A 20,863-nucleotide genomic window follows, 5' to 3' on the forward strand; every position below is an offset into this window, starting at 1 on the left:
ATTAAAGAGCAAGGTAATTGCATTTTTTGTTGGGTTCAAATATGATTTTATTGCTCACACATTTTTACCAGAAAATAAGAATGTTGGGATGAAAACAAAGATTATGAACAACATTATATAAAAGATATACTGAAAAGATGTTTTTATTCCAGCAAATAAATGGGTGTGTTATCCTGTCAAACAACCATTACTATTTATACATTTTTTGGATCAAAAATTGAAGATTGGTAAGTTGGTGTTTATTGATAATGCCCATCATCAAAAACAGCAAAGTGAATCCAAATTGTACAAAACTACATAGTGGTCTGGTTGTTCAATTGAGTTTCACTTGAATGTCACATACTTTTGTTGTTCACATATCATCTTGGTCCAAGACTATTACTTCTTCTTCTTCACTACCACTTTCCGCTGATTTGAAAAAGAGAGGAAGGAAATAAAACAGATCAGATAAACATACATATAATTATATAAGCCTTCAGTCCAAGACATAGTCCCCCTCTCCCAACCACAAACTTGTGTGTTGTATTGTGTAAGATGGTTAGCACTTGATTTGTTAGACTTTCCAGGGATGCAAATGTTTGTAGTGTTGGGTTTTCAGTATATAAAATTAACAATAATTTATATGTAAGATAAATATAAAAGTTTGTTGATATAGCTTATAATTATAATGAATAATTAATGATTTGCAATAGTTAAGCTATATCCTAGGAATGTACACTTCAAATTCCGTAACATTTGGTACACACATCAACCATAACAAGGCACACATGTCCTATGAAGCTAGTTGGCATAGTTTTCAGTTTTAATATCAGGAGTAATTTGCATACATACATCAACCATAATAACCACACATCCTATACAGCCTGTTTTTAATTTTAATGAGTAATTTGCATAATTAATTATCTTTGGTAATTAGGCTATATCTTAAGAATGCAAGCTTCGAATATCACATAATTTGGTATATATATCAACCATAACAAATCACACATATCCTATAAAGCTTGTTGACATAGTTTTAGATTTAATGAGTTATTTGCATAAATAATGATTTTCGGTAATTAGGCTATATCTTAAGAATGCAAACTTCAAATTTCATATAACTTGGTACATACATCAACCATAATAAATCACATGTGCTTGATGTAGTTTTTAATTGTGATGTGTAATTTGCATATTAAAATAATCATTTTCAATAATTAGGCAATATGTTTAGAACTTTAAATTTCTGATAATTTAGTATATGCATTTATAGTAAAGAAGTCCATGTGTCCCTGAAAGCTTGTTGATGTAGCTTATAATCTTAATGGTTAATTTTTTTTATTTTTAGCTTCAAATTTCATATAATTTAATCTAATTAATTTTCCAATTAAGGTACATCATGTATAATAGCTATAGCTCAGAATTTTGTATTCCAACAATATGTGTAGGACCAAAAATCTATGGTTTTGCCCTTGCATTCAGTTTAAATCTCATTATATCGTATCTCTGCAAGGTTGAGGAGTTATGAGTTTTAAATTACCATTTATCAATACACTGGCAATGTGTACTGTACCTACCTGTTTGGGTTCTTTTCTTCTTGTTCTTTTTCTTTTTCCTGGGTTTTTCTTCTTGATTTGATTCTTGTGTTGCTACAACATCATCTGTGAACCATGTGTTTTGTCCTCCTTCCCCAACCTGGGCAGTACCAACACCAAGAACTGTAACAGATGTTGATCTGTTCACTTTGTTCAGGGATATACATTGAAATCTTACTTTTAACACTATAACAGTCTGGACACCTTACAGATGCAAACTAAAGTCAGAGGACCACTGATACAGTGAACCATTTGACTCAGAAGGTCTGGACACCTTACAAATGAAAACTAAAGTCAGAGGACCACTGATACAGTGAACCATTTGACTTAGAAGGTCTGGACACCTTACAGATGCAAACTAAAGTCAGAGGACCACTGATACAGTGAACCATTTGACTTAGAAGGTCTGGACACCTTACAGATGCAAACTAAAGTCAGAGGACCACTGATACAGTGAACCATTTGACTCAGAAGGTCTGGACACCTTACAAATGAAAACTAAAGTCAGAGGACCACTGATACAGTGAACCATTTGACTTAGAAGGTCTGGACACCTTATAAATGCAAACTAAAGTCAGAGGACCACTGATACAGTGAACCATTTGACTTAGCAGGTCTGGACACCTTATAAATGCAAACTAAAGTCAGAGGACCACTGATACAGTGAACCATTTGACTTAGCAGGTCTGGACACCTTATAAATGCAAACTTAAGTCAGAGGACCACTGATACAGTGAACCATTTGACTTAGAAGGTCTGGACACCTTACAAATGCAAACTAAAGTCAGAGGACCACTGATACAGTGAACCATTTGACTTAGAAGGTCTGGACACCTTACAAATGCAAACTAAAGTCAGAGGACCACTGATACAGTGAACCATTTGACTTAGAAGGTCTGGACACCTTATAAATGCAAACTAAAGTCAGAGGACCACTGATACAGTGAACCATTTGACTTAGCAGGTCTGGACACCTTATAAATGCAAACTAAAGTCAGAGGACCACTGATACAGTGAACCATTTGACTTAGCAGGTCTGGACACCTTATAAATGCAAACTTAAGTCAGAGGACCACTGGTACAGTGAACCATTTGACTTAGAAGGTCTGGACACCTTACAAATGCAAACTAAAGTCAGAGGACCACTGATACAGTGAACCATTTGACTTAGAAGGTCTGGACACCTTACAAATGCAAACTAAAGTCAGAGGACCACTGATACAGTGAACCATTTGACTTAGAAGGTCTGGACACCTTATAAATGCAAACTAAAGTCAGAGGACCACTGATACAGTGAACCATTTGACTTAGAAGGTCTGGACACCTTACAAATGCAAACTTAAGTCAGAGGACCACTGATACAGTGAACCATTTGACTTAGAAGGTCTGGACACCTTATAAATGCAAACTAAAGTCAGAGGACCACTGATACAGTGAACCATTTGACTTAGCAGGTCTGGACACCTTATAAATGCAAACTTAAGTCAGAGGACCACTGATACAGTGAACCATTTGACTTAGAAGGTCTGGACACCTTATAAATGCAAACTAAAGTCAGAGGACCACTGGTACAGTGAACCATTTGACTTAGAAGGTCTGGACACCTTATAAATGCAAACTAAAGTCAGAGGACCACTGATACAGTGAACCATTTGACTTAGAAGGTCTGGACACCTTACAAATGCAAACTAAAGTCAGAGGACCACTGATACAGTGAACCATTTGACTTAGCAGGTCTGGACACCTTATAAATGCAAACTTAAGTCAGAGGACCACTGATACAGTGAACCATTTGACTTAGCAGGTCTGGACACCTTATAAATGCAAACTTAAGTCAGAGGACCACTGATACAGTGAACCATTTGACTTAGAAGGTCTGGACACCTTATAAATGCAAACTAAAGTCAGAGGACCACTGATACAGTGAACCATTTGATTTAGCAGGTCTGGACACCTTATAAATGCAAACTAAAGTCAGAGGACCACTGATACAGTGAACCATTTGACTTAGAAGGTCTGGACACCTTACAAATGCAAACTAAAGTCAGAGGACCACTGATACAGTGAACCATTTGACTTAGCAGGTCTGGACACCTTATAAATGCAAACTAAAGTCAGAGGACCACTGATACAGTGACATATGAATATGTCCCACATGATATGTCACCTTTGTGTCAAGTTTGAAAGAAATCAGATATTGTATGTCTGAGAAATGACGTATTATGGACAGACGGACGGACGGAGCCATTGTGATAGCAAAAATTTTAAGAAATATATACAAGGATACTCATTGGTTGGTTGATTAGATTCTATTGTTTCTTTATCAGACTTTTCTGATACTGCTTCTTTTACATTCTGTATATCGACTTCTGTTTCTTCTTTTAAAAAACTGGTAATTTTCTGCCTTGAAAATGATTCCGCAAAACCAAATTTTCCACCCAAGGATCTGAAAGTGAAGGAAAGTAGAAGATGTTGATATATTATTATATTGTTTTCATACCTTCAGGGTCAATGTCAAATTCATTACAAAGTACACTCAAGTGAGGTCAGTTTATACAATACAAGCCAGTTATTAAACCAGAAACAGAATGCTGTACACTCAAGTGAGGTCATTTTATACAATACAAACCAGTTATTAAACCAGAAACAGAATGCTGCCTGGCTCGACAAAAATCTTAGTAACACATACTGTATTGTTTCATTTTCTGACAGGACAAAAACTTTACCATCATTGTTACATCTTTTTCATATAAGCTACTTAAAAGGATTAAACGGCCAGATGATAAAATGTAGCAATAATCCTAGATTTTGGTCAAACCAATTCATACTCAGTTTCAGGACAACTGACTCCTATACTACTGTTACAGTCAAATTCACAACAACCATTTTATATAAAAGGCTCATAGTGTTCTAAAAGAATCTACCAAGGCTCAGTGTTCTAAAAGAATCTAACCAAGGCTCAGTGTTCTATAAGAATCTAACCAAGGCTCATAGTGTTCTACAAGAATCTAACCAAGGCTCATAGTGTTCTATAAGAATCTAACCAAGGCTCATAGTGTTCTAAAAGAATCTAACCAAGGCTCACAGTGTTCTAAAAGAATCTAACCAAGGCTCATAGTGTTCTACAAGAATCTGACTATGGCTGAGTGTTCTACAAGAATCTAACCAAGGCTCAGTGTTCTACAAGAATCTAACCAAGGCTCAGTGTTCTACAAGAATCTAACCAAGGCTCATAGTGTTCTACAAGAATGTAATCAAGGCTCATAGTGTTCTAAAAGAATCTAACCAAGGCTCAGTGTTCTAAAAGAATCTAACAAGGCTCAGTGTTCTATACGAATCTAACCAAGGCTCATAGTGTTCTATAAGAATCTAACCAAGGCTCATAGTGTTCTGTAAGAATCTAACAAAGGCTCATAGTGTTCTACAAGAATCTAACCAAGGCTCATAGTGTTCTAAAAGAATCTAGCCAAGGCTCATAGTGTTCTAAAATAATCTAACCAAGGCTCAGTGTTCTAAAAGAATCTAACCAAGGGTTATAGTGTTCTAAAAGAATCTAACCAAGGCTCACAGTGTTCTGAAAGAATCTAACCATCCCCGGCCCCTGCTATGCAGAATTCAACAATAAGCAAATCACTAAGAATGGTAGATGCAGTCCATCAGTAACTAAAAACAACCATTTGAAATCATCCTTTTTTCCATGCGCTATCTCTGATCTCAACATCAGTTTCAATTCTTCATAGGGTATTTTATGTTTGTGGATTATTACTACATTGTACGAAACAAGACTTTGTAATTTTATTTTTTTTTTTGTTTTATCTGCACCGAACTGTGCCATTTCACTTCCTCCCAGTGTGATGATTCTGATTTGGTTTTCAGTAATGTTGTCATCTGGTGTCTTGGACAGATCAGTGATGGATTGGTCTGCAAATTGCCTTTCACATGGTAATATGCTAAAGAGATGAATCTTACCATTTGTTTATGTCAAAGGTATGAAATGAAATTATCATATTGCATATTGAAATTATCTGTCATTTTCCAATATTTATGTCAAAGGTATGAAATGAAATTATCATATTGCAGGATAACTCACCTGGCTAGTCTGTCATTTTCCAATGCCTTTTTAATGACATCTACAAGTTCTGACACTTTGACTACAGCAATTTGAGTACATCGTAAAATCTGTTGATTACAGTTTAAAGAAAAATATGATTTGTTTATATTAATAACACATTAAGAATGATAAGCTTTATTGGTGTATTTATTTGTAATTTATTGAATGGTCGCTACTGAGCAGTGTCCAAGTGCCAAAACATAAGGAACATGGTGTACCTGAGGAAAATCTGCATTATTTGGCAGGGTCAAACTGACCATCACCCACTGGCTGCATTATTTGGTAGAGTCAAACTGACCATCACCCACTGGCTGCATTATTTGATAGAGTCAAACTGACCATCACTCACTGGCTGCATTATTTGGTAGGGTCAAACTGACCATCACCCACTGGCTGCATTATTTGGTAGGGTCAAACTGACCATCACCCACTGGCTGCATTATTTTGTAGGGTCAAACTGACCATCACCCACTGGCTGCATTATTTGGTAGAGTCAAACTGACCATCACCCACTGGCTACCAGTACAGGATAGGATTAAATTTAAGCTCTCATTGATCAAATACAAATCTCTGAATAGTTCATTGCTAACCCACATGTCTGACCTAATTCACTTGAAGTCAACTCCCAGGACACTGTGATCATCCACCAAATGTTTAGTGCATTAACCCAAGTACAAATTAGTGTCATGTGGTGGGTGTGCATTCTCATGTCAGCACCCTGTCTATGGAATGTATTGTCATTGGAAATACGACAAAAGCAAAGAGATAATTCCTTCAAACTTAAAAGACATATCTATTCTCCAGATGCATTCTATCTGTACTGTGCCTTTGCACTCTAAATTGTATGGAAAATTAGTGCTTTATATATTCACTGAATGATTGATTCTTACTTACAGAATTGGCTAATTTTTAATGAACCTAGTGGGCAATGGTACAGTGACCTACAAATGACACAAACTCAAACGTTTGTGGTGTTACCATCCATCCATCATTCTCAGTACCTACAATAGTATTTTACCTCATGCTAGAGGGCCAAAATAGAGCAAGAAGGTTGACCTATTCTTAGGCATGTCTATAGTAATACATGTGTAGTGTGTAGAGGTGAAGTCTTGGTGTCAACCAAGAAATTGAATGATTGTTATTTCTATGGTACACCTTGTGAGTAAGGTTCTATTTGAATTGAAAATAGTTATACATGAAATTTATGTCACCATTGAAAATACATGCATTACATACATATTATACATGCATTACAGTTACTAGGTGATTTTACCTGGTCTTTAACTAATAGCATATCTCCACTCATTTGTACTGCACAGATTTCTCTATGGACATTCATTGTAATTATCATGTTACCATCCATCACTCTCTCTTCTAGATGTGTAGGATCAACTAACAGGAATTTCCTAAAAGAAAATCAACAAAATCAACATTTTGTTTTTAGCAGGCTCCCGTAACTGCTGAGTCTTCAGTCCAGGAGACCCCTCAAATTTTCACTCATCTGTTGAGTGATACAGCCCATCCATCAAGTCTGTCTGTAGAACACTCACCAGGTGTTTGGGTTGGACACAGAAAATCTCCTGTCTCCAGTAGGCTTTGAACCCATGACATTCCATCTACTGCATTTTAACCACTATGCCACAGGGGATGTCACTCTAAACTTAATGTGTTTAAGTCTGATTCTGCACTGATTTAAAAATGTCTGCATAAATAAATAAATAAATAAATTCATTTATTTATTTATTTGATGACCAATGGGAGCTAGTCCCATTTATAGGCTCCTTTGGTTCAGTGTTCAGTGCAGGAGGAAACCGGCGTACCCGGGGAAAACCTGTGTTGTATGGTAGAGTCAAACTGAATGACACTCTTCTTACTTACAGTGTAGTAAATTTCGAACCCACACTGCAGAGGCAAGAGGTGTACGAGTTAACTGCTTGGCCACCGCCAAGCCTAATTGGGCAATACAATTTAATGGATGACCTCAAGTTCCTTACTTTCTTCATACCATGGCTCTAAAATTATCACAAAAAATGTCACTTTCCATAAGGTGCTTATATACACTTCAATTATACCTATATGAGGGCAATAATTAAATCAACAATTACTCCAAATGGATAGCATTTTTATTGCTTTTCAGAGGTCTGGCCACACATTTTGCAAATTATGTTGTTTTTAAGGCATTCATACTAGTATATTCTTGGTCCTTGCAAAAGAAAATTCATTTTCTTTGTAATTATCGAATCAAAAAGAATGCATTTTAACAAAATTTAAACTGTTTATGAAACTAACACTGCCACCTCTCCATGCAATGTCAGTATCCATATATTTAAACTGTTTATGAAACTAACATTGCTACCTCTCCATGCAATGTCAGTATCCATATATTTAAACTGTTTATGAAACTAACACTGCCACCTCTCCATGCAATGTCAGTATCCATGTATTTAAACTGTTTATGAAACTAACACTGCCACCTCTCCATGCAATGTCAGTATCCATATATTTAAACTGTTTATGAAACTAACATTGCCACCTCTCCATGCAATGTCAGTATCCATATATTTAAACTGTTTTAAAATTAGCAAACTAACACTGCCACCTCTCCATGCAATGTCAGTATCCATATATTTAAACTGTTTATCAAACTAACATTGCCACCTCTCCATGCAATGTCAGTATCCATATATTTAAACTGTTTATCAAACTAACACTGCCACCTCTCCATGCAATGTCAGTATCCATATATTTAAACTGTTTATCAAACTAACACTGCCACCTCTCCATGCAATGTCAGTATCCATATATTTAAACTGTTTATGAAACTAACATTGCCACCTCTCCATGCAATGTCAGTATCCATGTATTTAAACTGTTTATGAAACTAACACTGCCACCTTTCCATGCAATGTCAGTATCCATGTATTTAAACTGTTTATGAAACTAACACTGCCACCTCTCCATGCAATGTCAGTATCCATATATTTAAACTGTTTATGAAACTAACACTGCCACCTCTCCATGCAATGTCAGTATCCATGTATTTAAACAACTTTTGAATTTTTTCAGCCTAGCTGCAGTATTTAATCAACTTTGAGTAATTTCTATGAAATGTTACCAAAAAGATATTATCAACTTCTTCCTTTTGGACAAATGGGACTACTTGAATATTACAGTCAACTTTCCTCTCGAAGACTAAACTATTTTCACTGGGTGTTAGCACCACAAGAGAGACTTTTATGTATTACATAATTGCTAATGACAACAACTGTTTGTTTGTTTGTACCTACCCTTGATCAAAATGCAGTATGTAAATGTGATTGCTATGGCAACACATGTCTGATTGTACCTACCCTTGATCAAAATATGTTGATGTGGTTGTTATGGCAACAAATGTCTGATTGTACATACCCTTGATCAAAATATGTAAATGTGACAGATACAGGAAGATGGTGAACACTTAAAGGAACTGGGTCTTTGTCTTCGGCAGAATGCTGGGGTTAGAAAATAGAAAAGATATACAACAAATATGACAGCTGGAAAACAAGATTTTTTTTAGCAATCTTGTCAATAGAATTGAAAATTTAGATGGAACATTCTTGACATTCAGTATATTAGTTCTTAGACACTAGACTTAGTAAATAATTCTGATAGTAAGCAGTAAAAGAAGGCAAAATGGTAAGCCAGCTATAACGTATAAGTTATGAAATGAGAAACGTTGATAAAACTTTATGGTTATGTCATTCTAAATTATTTCTGAGTGTCTCATGCAATTACTTGTGCAAAAATACAGAATAATGGATATTACATAATTCTATGCAAGCTAAGGAGTTAGGGTTAGGGTATGTCTAGGGATAGGGATAGGTTTAGCCTCCCTAGCTTGAACCTGATTTGTATTGGTAATGTATGACAAGAATGTAGAGCAGTGGTGTGAAAGGTTTATCATTGTGGACGCTCCACTTATAGTTGTCGGTCATCTGGTAGAGTTATAGAAAAAAGTGGATCCTCATGGCTCCACTGATAAGATAACACTAATGTGAGAACCTTAGCTTGAAACCCTGGCCTTTTATTTGAATGCCAATCTAACTTAACCTAAACAAAAGAATGATCCTATATATTCATATGGCTCTAATGATAAGACAATACTGTATGCAAGAATAAGGGATTCAAAGACACATGTTTAAAATGTTTGAGTAATGAAGATAAAAGCTATGGAATCACTTGAAATAAAATCTCAAGACTGGATAATTAATCTTCATATACATGTTTCTCTTCCCTTTGTTTTGGTAAATTGTAATGTGAAAGATTGTATCAAATATGTACACACTTACCACTTGTACTTCCTCCCCAACGACACTGACATCCGGTCGCCTAAAATGTGACAATCCACTAATTGCTGCCATGGAAACGCAGTCTATAATGTTGCCATCATGATTGAGTACGTGGACATCTACTCTAATTTCCCAAACCTACAACCAATCAAGGAAAGGTTACAAAACTGCAGTCTTTGAATGGCCTTGGGAGGGCACTAAACACTGTCATACAACAGATCATCCATATTGTTATCCGTGGGTATATTCCAGTTAAATGAAGTTAGTGATCCATTAGGTAGCATTTTGTATGAATGTTCCCTTTCTTTGAAAACTGTAAGCTAACAGTGGTGTGCATACTTGGGATATGACAACAAGTCAGATGGCTTCTGTGTCAACACCAACTCATGAGTGCACATGGAAAGCCAATTTCCAATGAATTTATGCAAAAGGCAATAAAGTTATATTACCGATATCATTGGCTAATTTAACTTTGCATGTAGTATTGATAATGTACTCGTTCATCTTTTTAACCCATTTCACCGAGAAAGGTAATGTAGACATTTTTTCAAAAGTGCAAAACCATATGAGCATATGGGTATACTGGTATGATTGCTTATTTGGTAGAGTGAGAGTTGACCCAACACTTAAAGCTAGGTCATAGGTCAAAGATTGCTTCAATTGTATGAACAGTGAGATAAATAGTTCAAAGAATTGTAAATTAATGACTTTTTGAGGCTTACTTGTGTCCCGATGATATTACAGTGGTTTGTTCCAATTGGCCGACTCGCCATTGTTGACACTAAATATGCAAAGTTTTTGATTTTGGCATTTCACCAGTATAATTGTTTAATATATGCCCAAAAACATTTTGCTAGCTTTATGCTGAATATTATGTTTCCTGAATGTGTCCCTAATCTTCTATCCCTATCATAAATACTGCCCTCAACATACAACCATGACCTGTTACATGTGAAAGGGGTTGACGGATGTGTGAGGGCGCCCTGTCGGGGCATACCTTACAGACTAGTTAATACGTACCCTATCCCATTACATTGGCTTTCAGAAAAAATAATCTTCAACCGAGTCAACATGAATGAAAGTGGTGACATATATTTCAAACTCTGTATTTTATAAATCAACTATTTTTTTACTCAACATATTAACACTTTATATTCTAGTGTTAGTATTTGAATCTCATGGACCATAAAGTATTCCCAGTGACTCGCTGCACTCTGATAAACTAACTTCATTGTAAGTCACATTGCCCTTGCAAAATTGCTGTAGATGTCATGGATAGATTACAAACTTTTACAACAATGGCACAAGTCACTCACATTGCCATTGTCCTGAACTTTAAGTTGAAGAATCTCCAGCTTTCTTGAACAAGTCTGGTAATGAATGGAAACTAGTCAGAAATTCAAGTGATTTTTGTATTCAGCTACAACGCATACATTTCTATATTCAAAATAATTTAATGAAGAATTAAAGACTGACCTTTTCACCTGCTATGATACATAATGATTCTGTGTCTATAGCTCTTGAGTCACGGACTGTCCTCTCCAGCAGTCTGGTTATTTCAACAGCAAACTCTGATTGTCTGTGTATGAAAGTTCAACATGTTAAAACATGGACATTGGCCTTAGAAATCGTTGTTATTAGCACTTATTATATACCTATGCCAAGATCAATCATTCATGATGACGTTTATAAACACCAGATATCACTTCTGATATGGGATGTTAAATCTCATGATATTCATGTTATATGTCATCAGAAAATGGCTTTCTGATTGGACATGGCAATTCTGAACATCAACAATCATTAAACAAACAAAATTGGTGGCCGATCTTGGATGCTGATATTATGGCATGTGGTCATAAAATTGAGACATCTTTCAAACCAGGGAATTTTTGAGAAAAACATCCATAGCAAAATTATATTATTTATGATTGTACATTAAATTTCAAATTCATAACAACACTGTACAGGTATGTGCATTTCCAAATGGTATCACTGATGTGACTGTAGGCCACCCACTATGTGTACACTACACACCACACTACAGTACTACAGAAGTTAGGCTTGTGGTTGACAATCTAGCTTTATTAACATATGGAATATGATAAATCTGTTATTACCTGATATCACCTCTTTGCTAGCCATATCACCATTCATGCCATTTCTGCAACATGACACTTGTTTCACTGTACTCTTGTCATGTTGTGGAAACAGCACTCACAGCGATATAATGAATAAAAAGGTGATATCGGAATATTGTCCAAATATATAGTTGAAATAAAAACAGATTGAACATGAGGTGAAGAAAACCTTGATCTCTCCCAAAATCATATTTCTCATCATATTCATACCAAAGGACAGTTAGTAAGTGTTGAAAAATGAAAGCTTTATGATGATAAAATTTGTCCTTTTTTGCTATGTGAGTTTTAATTAAACACTACATTCTTCTCTCTCTAGTGTCTTTCATTAAGTTTTAATTCACAAAGTACTTTCATTTCATTCATTTTGTTTTTTAAAAAGGCATGTATCTAGGAGTTCAAATTAACAATCAAGCCACAGTGTGGACTACTTTCCTGGGTGTGTATTCATTTACTCTGTGATGAAGTTATCACAGAATTATAGTAAAGTGATGTCTTCTCAGTTTGAAAGTGTACAGCAAATTTATTGTCACTGTGTTATATAAGTCATCTGTAGGTGCTGTGGATCTTGAATGTGATACTTCGATGAGTAGGATTATCTGACAGGGCTCAATTCCAATTTATGCTGCTTCAGCTACAGTTTTCTATTGCTTTTTTCCATTGGTTTAACAGATTACTAACTCATAAATTTGTTAGTCTAGATATGATGTTTATAAATCTATGTGTCCTGGACTACTGCTAATTTGGTAGTCCAGATACAATGTTTAAAAGTATGTGCCCTTGACTACTGCTAATTTGGTAGTCTAGACATTGATGGTTATAAGTCTATGTGCCCTGGACTACTGCTAATTTGGTAGTCTTGACACAATGTTTAGAAATCTACTGCTAATTTGGTAGTCTTGATACAATGTGTAGTAATCTATGTGCTCTGGACTTCTGCTAATTTGGTAGTCTAGATCTTGATGGTTACAAGTCTATTTGCCCTGGACTACTGCTAATTTAATTGGTAGTCTAGACATTAATTGTTAATATCATAACTAGGCAAAGCCCATAAGCTCATGCAGGGTAGATTCATTTGTGACTGGCTACCTGGGCTGCCTCACAATGATATTGTAGATAGCGCCCTCCGCGTGGAGAATGCGCAAAACATATAGAATGTGCATGCATAGTCATTGCACTGCAATGCTTACTTGGGTACCCCCCCCCCCCCCCCCCCCCCCCAAAAAAAAAAAATGCATAGTATATAGGATGCGCATGTGTACTAGTCATTGAGCTGCTGTGCCAGCTATAAGTCTATTTGCCCTGGACTACTGCTATTTTCAAGCCACGCCTGATTATATGTTGGATGTATGTTGTACACAAAGACACAAAAAAATATTTGTTCTGCATTTCAAAGCAAGAAGTTACAATGATAAAATGTTTTTCTCAGAAAGTATTTTATTTGATGTCAGATCATGAGAATATAAACAGATAGAGCTTCTAAAATTTTCTACTCTTTTTTGTATTTTTGCACCTACAAGAAAATCAGGTATTGGTTAAATTAAAGTGATTTAGGGCTACCCTACCTGCCAACTTCAAAAGTTGGTGAAGCCATTGGTGACAGCTCAACATTGAAATATATACCGCCCTCTGTTGGTCGATTCTGTCTAGGTTCAACAATCTCACACGACACTTGACATAGAACTCTGTCCAAGAAATTACCAATTTTAGTTCAGAGTGATTTGAAAACCTTAATTACATGATAAATGGTCAGACTAGACATGAATGCACTTCATATGCAGTTAACTACTTCATTCTTCAAGCTTTATCTCACATATTACACCTGATATTTCATTGCTGAACTCTTTAAATCCTTGTTACCTGAAATAAAATTTACCACTACGTGTAGGCATGTCATATCATTCAATTGCTTGGTACACAGACTAATGCTGGCATAAAGGAAATACCTGGTGCTGAGTATGAATTTCTATCTTTTCATGGTGTAGTCTGACTCAAAATTTGCAACAGTAGTTTTGATTCTGTATTATTAACAAATTCTGATAACAGATCTCAGACAATGAAGAATTCACAAACTACATTCCTAGGGTCCCTTCACGTACAAATTTGATATCTATCCAAAGTGACAGTGTTATCTGATAGTAACAACTACAAATCAAACTGTGATACCTTATTATGGAATGATACTCTGACCCACGGATTTCAATGAAGCAAAAAAAATACATATTCATTTCAAAGCTGCAAACAATGTAACTGGAACATTTTTTCTTAGCAAAGTGGTTATACAAACTGATGAACACGTGATGTTGTACTTCACTATAGACACTGGTAATATACTAAATCATTGACATGATGGTATATCATTGTGTATATCATTTTATACATACTAATGCTGCTAAATATGCTGCCCTCCCTATTGCTTAATGTCTGTGAATCAGCAAAGTAACATATACTGGCTTTGAAATTCTATTTCTTCCCTTCAAGTTTGAATGGATTTTGCCAAAGTCCTTTCATGTGAGTGGAAAATGGACTAATATCTAAAAGATTGTTTATATATGAGCAATCTTAAAAGGAAAGTCAAATCAGACTATTTCTGCCTAAGGACATTTGTATTTACCACAATCACGTTGCTGTGAAAATTACACAGAGCGTCAAGACAAAGAGTTTGTGGTATATGATTATGTCATCACCAGAAGTTTTTTCCCATAAACCAATGCAGGAAATTCCAAAAATTGCTGAAAATATGTTATGTATAGTTGTATAGTCGGGCTTGTTTACAAGATTTCAGAGGTTTAATACCAAGGTGCTATTTTATTACCTAAATCATATGTACGCTGTACTATAGACAGAAATAAGCCTGACTGGACTAGTCCAAAAAACTTTCATCAAAACTGCATATTTATTGTAGGGTGGTCACTCCATTTTCCTTGCCATAACTTGTAAATACATACCTAGTATCTCCTAGTTGGACTTCACAGCAGCCTCTATCCTTACCAAATGATACTTTGACATGGCGAATATCGTAAGGTTGTCGGCCATCAAGTCTCTGATGAAGTAAAGAGAATATATACATATTATTTTTGATAAATTTGACTTTCACATAATTTCATTGGGAAAATATGCGATCAAAGTTGAATACCAGTGAGGGAAAAAAAATTCAACTTGAAAAAACAACATCTCTATCCTATAGCTTTAAGGAAATTATGTTATTCACATATTAGACCCTGCAGAGACTTAACTAGATTAGCCCAGAGACTTAACTAGATTAGCCCAGAGAGTTAACTAGATTAGCCCAGAGAGTTAAGACTAGATTAGCCCCTGCAGAGAATTAACTAGATTAGTCCAGAGACTTAACTAGATTAGCCCAGAGAGTTAACTAGATTAGCCCAGAGAGTTAAGACTAGATTAGACCCTGCAGAGACTTAACTAGATCAGCCCAGAGAGTTAAGACTTATTATTAGCCCAGCGAGTCAAGACTAGATTAGCCCAGCGACTGAACTAGATTAGCCCAGAGAGTTAAGACTTATTTTTAGCCCAGAGAGTCAAGACTAGATTAGCCCAGAGACTTAACTAGATTAGCCCAGAGACTTAACTAGATTAGCCCAGGGAGTTAAGACTTAACTAGATTAGCCCAGAGACTTAACTAGATTAGCCCAGGGAGTTAAGACTTAACTAGATTAGCCCAGAGACTTAACTAGATTAGCCCAGAGAGTTAAGACTTATTATTAGCTCAGAGAGTCAAGAATAGATTAGCCCAGAGACTTAACTAGATTAGCCCAGGGAGTTAAGACTTATTGTAATAGTTTTATTTCGAGAGCAAACTCATAAACAAAATAAATTGCACGAACAACATAAAAACAGACTCAAAAAGACTAATTTACAGTACACATTTAAAAACATTCAATAAAGAATCTTCTCCAAAATTTACTATTAAAAATGACAAAATCTGACAACGATGCAGCAATCAAAATATTATTACTCGCTTTAAGTCTAAAATAAAATTTAGATTTCAGAATACGCTGCTTACTTTCAAAAGTCATAATGAAACTACGAACAAACATGTTAGAAATACTAACACGCCTCTTGATACCAAGTAAAATTCTAAAAGCATTATTGTACGCAACTCGTACATCATTAAAACACTTACTGGTATAAACACTCCAAATATGCGAACAATACATTGACGAACAATACGCTTGAAATAATATACATTTAACAGAATATGAACAATTCCAAAAATTATTATTAGTCCAGAGAGTCAAGACTAGATTAGCCCAGAGAGTCAAGACTAGATTAGCCCAGAGAGTCAAGACTAGATTAGCCCAGAGAGTCAAGACTAGAAGGCTTGACAATGCTAGCTTTTTTGCCAAAATGTAGCTCTGGATGTATATGCTGCTGGGTTTCGACACATCTTCTCCCCTCTGCTAAGGTTCTTCCCTATTTCACATAGTGAAACTGCGAACAGATTTCATTCGCACGAATTTGGGGGAATAAAATCTACCCATACCCTTGCTAATGACTATAAAAAGTACAGAAAACAACTGAAGATCATTAATTGCAACCTACGTCTTGTCGTCTATTCTGTCATTTTTTGTCTAACGTTCACTTGAGCTGCAAAATATACGATATGACAGCTGCTTAAACGTGTAAATGTTTGTGTGCATGTGCAATATTGAGTTAATCTGTTTGCATCACCTACCGTTGTCCGTTTTGTGGCCCGAGTGCATGTAAGACAATAATTGACAGAATAGACAAGATGTAGGTTGAATTTAGCGATTTAAGGTTAATTTCTGTATTTTATATACTAATTAGCATGGGTATGGGTGGTTTTTATTCCGAAAATCCGTGTTAATGAAATCTCTCTGTTTGAAATACTGGGAAGAACCATAGCGTAGGGGAGAAGACATGTCAAAACCCTGCAGTGTATACATCCAGAGTTGGCAAAATGCAGGAAAGACAGAGATTGATTGAATACAGGAAATCTCTGTGCAGCATTCATATATATGAAATAATTGTACAAGCAAGATGTTACATGCCCATGTTATTTGGCTTTCTCCAAAATATCAACTTGATATACACATCTACATTTGACTATATGGTGGGATATATAATTACCAATAGGATTTCCTTTTACTTTTATATATCACTAAATAACCAACCAACAAACTTAAAGAAACTAACTAACTAACTAACCAACAAACTTAAGAAACTATTAAACCTAACTCTGGTGTAATTTTGTTTTTCAGATAACCAATCACATATATACAAATAGAGTGAAGGAAATTTAACATCACGAGGCCAAATTTATATATCACTGTGCAAATAAATTGGTGACATACTTGTTAACTAATGAGATGCCAAATTGTGAAATGTAATTTCCATAGCAACAGAAAACAACAGGTGCCAAGTTCATTACTCATTGATACAATGTATCAATCATAAAGTTATGAAAGCTGTTTCTTTTACCTTGCCATTTCTAATACAATTTAAAACAAAGTCTTTTTCAATATTTGAAGTTTTCGCGGTCTTCATTGTCGTCTTTTTACGTGCATACAGGAGTGTTTTTGTGATAATACATTAATCACGCTTTGCTATTAAATTTCGAAGATGATCGCACAAATGGCCTGTTCCTGTACCAATGCAATATACGACGTTCACCCTCACGTGTTGATAATGATATACTAGTAGCAGACGTTCGTAGACGGGAACAGGAAGTCATGTGACTCACTATATGATGATGTCATACAGAGAATACACGTTACTTACTAGCTCACTGATTGGTCTATGTTGCAACGATATTGAAGTGCTGGGAACCTAATCCAATCGCATACGCTGTTATGCAAGGAGATAATTTGATAACATGATCACATGATCACTCGCCCCTCTACCATCATTAGAAAGGTCATTTTAGTGGTTGCCGTTGTGGAAATTTGACTTCCAATTTTTCTTGTCAAAATTGAAAATATTCTTTAAATCATGGTTTACGACGAAGCCCACCCTGTGTATGCACCTTTTTTCGGTGTTCTTGGTGCGACATCAGCCATGGTATTCAGTGGTAAGTACGAACAAAAATGATTTGATAGATTCTGTCTACACGGCGATTGAAGCCTAGCCCTACGACTAGTAGCACGTATGAAATGAGAATCATGTGACGATGAAAAACCAAAATGGCCCCTTATTGTTCATGACGTTTTAACATAATTTTGTACAGTATTCGCATTTCAGCAACGATCTTGAATAAGATTCAATCGAAATATATGAAAGTAATTACTAAATAATGAAATTATGAACTAAAAGTGCCCGAATATTGAGACAGTGTCCGCCGAACATGAACTGGATTCTTCGTAATATTACAGCCGTTCGTAAATAGGGCCGTCGTCGTACTCAGGGCGCCCTTATATTTTACCGAACTACAGATGGGTTCCTATGTAAACCATCCATATATTTTTGCTATATTTATGTTATGAAATGATGGTTTTTCTTTATTCCTATATTTTAGCTCTTGGAGCAGCCTATGGAACGGCTAAAAGTGGAACCGGTATCGCCGCCATGAGTGTTATGAGGCCAGAGTTAATCATGAAATCCATTATTCCCGTGGTTATGGCGGGTATTGTCGCCATTTATGGTTTAGTTGTCGCTTTACTAATATCGAATGGTCTCGAAAAGGAAAATTATTCATTATTCAAGTAAGTTTTAAAATATCAAACAATACTTGACCAAAGTAATTTAATCACCCCACCCCAACCAGCAACACTGTCATGTTTCAAACCTGGCTTGTAATGTAGAATTAATTTTCAGGCTTTCTCTCAGTCTATTTGTGATAGTCATAAATGAACACTATATAATTAGATTACAGGAGAGTTGAAAGGAAAATATAGCCTCCCACCATGTAAAGATTTTTCAATATTTCATACTTACAAGATAGGCCATTGATAATTCTGTAATTTTGATAAACATGCATCCCAAAATAGTTTGCCATATTTATAACCATTTCTGCTAAAAATTGTTTAAAACTGTTGTAATTCTTATACAACAATCACAGCAAAGATCTTTCTTCTGTTTACATAACATACAAGATATTTTAAACTGTTTACAAGTTCAAAAGGTTTTCTATTCAAAAAGCTTGCCAAGGGGATCTGATTATTAATATTAAAAAAAATATTGCTTACTCAAAGCAAACATGCTAATTTTGCACAAAGTAGTAAATTTCATGATCAGCTGCATGGTAAAAATAGGTTTTGTAAGCTGTTAAAACTACCTAAACTCAAATTAGATGTGTAGTGATGTATAAATTCACAATGTATTGTATTATGCATAAAGGTCATGACCTGACTATGTCAGGCCAGTTTCAGATACATGAGAAAAAAAATTTGCAAGTAATTTTTGTAAAACATGACATTATATGAAACATATTTCCATTGTAAAACGTAGCTTGTTTTCTTTTTTCATTTTGCAGGAGTTTTGTTGACATGGGTGCTGGTCTAAGTGTTGGTCTCAGTGGTCTAGCAGCTGGTTTTGCCATTGGTATTGTTGGAGATGCCGGTGTTCGTGGTACAGCACAGCAACCTCGTCTTTTTGTCGGTATGATTTTGATCCTCATCTTCGCTGAAGTCTTGGGTCTGTACGGACTTATAGTCGCTCTGCTTCTGACAACTAAACAATAAATTGTATGTGTGACATTGACAATCGTGAAGATCTATGCTAGAATGGCTGTTTATAATTTAAAACCATAAAAAAAAATACAAAGACCACTAGGGCACCTGTAAAGATTATGTAAAGTATCATAGTTGTACAGTCGATTTGTTTCGTACCCCAGATTTACAATATAAGAAAACCATCGTATTCAAAGTTATTTTTTTGTGGTTCAGTGTGACCCAAAGATACCAAACAAGTGCAGTCTTTATCAGTGTATTTTTTATTGTGATCATGTCAGTTTGCTTTCTAGTGGAACAGTTCTAGGGAGGACTTTATATCAGTAAAATTAATAAAGTTATTGTGGGTGGAATTTAGATTGTCTGTGCAAAATGTGATGAAATGGTGAAATAGAGGGGGTCAGTCTTCCAGGCATGGTATATAGTTCACTGGTGGGGAGACGTGACCTTAGATTTAGATATAAAATTGATTAGTTTGTAGTTTCGAATCAAACATCTCAGTGTTATGATATATACAGCCAAGAAATGTGACTTGACTTTTAATAGTGCCCGAAATGGTCCATTCTTAGATCAAAAAGAATTATACCATTATTTTTCATTCAGCCTGTCTATCTTTAGATTCAAAAAAAAAAAAAGAGAAAAAGAGGACCATATGTTCAAATAGGGGTTTGTACAGAAATGCTGATTTTTTGACTGTTCTATTAGGGGCCTGCTCTGATACATGTCAAATCAAGATTTTCAGATGAAATCATTCCTTAAATGTGATGTTTATTTATTGAAAAAAAGCTGAACGATGCATGCATCAAGGTTTGAAATAAACTGTATGTAGATTGTACATAATGGATGTTCCATACTATATCTGTAAGTTGATGTAGGAATCTTTAAATGTATTGTAGATATCGCATGGTAGATTTTACATTTTTATGTTGAACTTGAAAGTCAGTATGTATGGAACTACTATTAAAACGAGAGAATGTAGTGTATTAGGGCAATACATAGTCATGTATCAGTTATCTGTACTTGAACAATGTCAAATGTGAGAATAAATTATGTTCTCAGTGTG

General features: G+C 35.4%; 2 protein-coding genes across 3 annotated transcripts; one reads left to right on the forward strand and one right to left on the reverse strand.

The window, feature by feature from the left end:
• Window positions 1-59: 59 nt before the first annotated feature.
• On the reverse strand, window positions 60-17,819 carry LOC144438623 (exosome complex component RRP45-like). Of its 2 annotated transcripts, none has more exons than XM_078127725.1 (11): window positions 17,615-17,819; window positions 15,100-15,194; window positions 13,717-13,836; window positions 11,490-11,592; window positions 10,014-10,151; window positions 9,094-9,176; window positions 6,959-7,091; window positions 5,665-5,753; window positions 3,862-4,020; window positions 1,557-1,714; window positions 60-408 (listed from the first exon to the last, which is right to left on the reverse strand). In XM_078127725.1, exons 1-11 carry the CDS (start codon window positions 17,678-17,680, stop codon window positions 353-355), a joined length of 1,200 nt encoding a protein of 399 aa, XP_077983851.1. In that variant the 5' UTR covers window positions 17,681-17,819; the 3' UTR covers window positions 60-352. The 2 variants fall into 2 exon arrangements, with proteins under 2 accessions (XP_077983851.1, XP_077983852.1); XM_078127726.1 differs by having other exon boundaries at window positions 1,557-1,697; window positions 3,854-4,020.
• A 190-nt stretch (window positions 17,820-18,009) lies between these two features.
• Window positions 18,010-20,863, forward strand: LOC144438683 (V-type proton ATPase 16 kDa proteolipid subunit c-like). The gene is made up of 3 exons (XM_078127825.1): window positions 18,010-18,203; window positions 18,648-18,834; window positions 19,605-20,863. Exons 1-3 carry the CDS (start codon window positions 18,125-18,127, stop codon window positions 19,810-19,812), a joined length of 474 nt encoding a protein of 157 aa, XP_077983951.1. The 5' UTR covers window positions 18,010-18,124; the 3' UTR covers window positions 19,813-20,863.

The sequence above is a fragment of the Glandiceps talaboti genome, chromosome 8 (genome assembly GCF_964340395.1).
Source record: "Glandiceps talaboti chromosome 8, keGlaTala1.1, whole genome shotgun sequence".
In the NCBI taxonomy this organism is placed as follows: domain Eukaryota; kingdom Metazoa; phylum Hemichordata; class Enteropneusta; family Spengelidae; genus Glandiceps; species Glandiceps talaboti.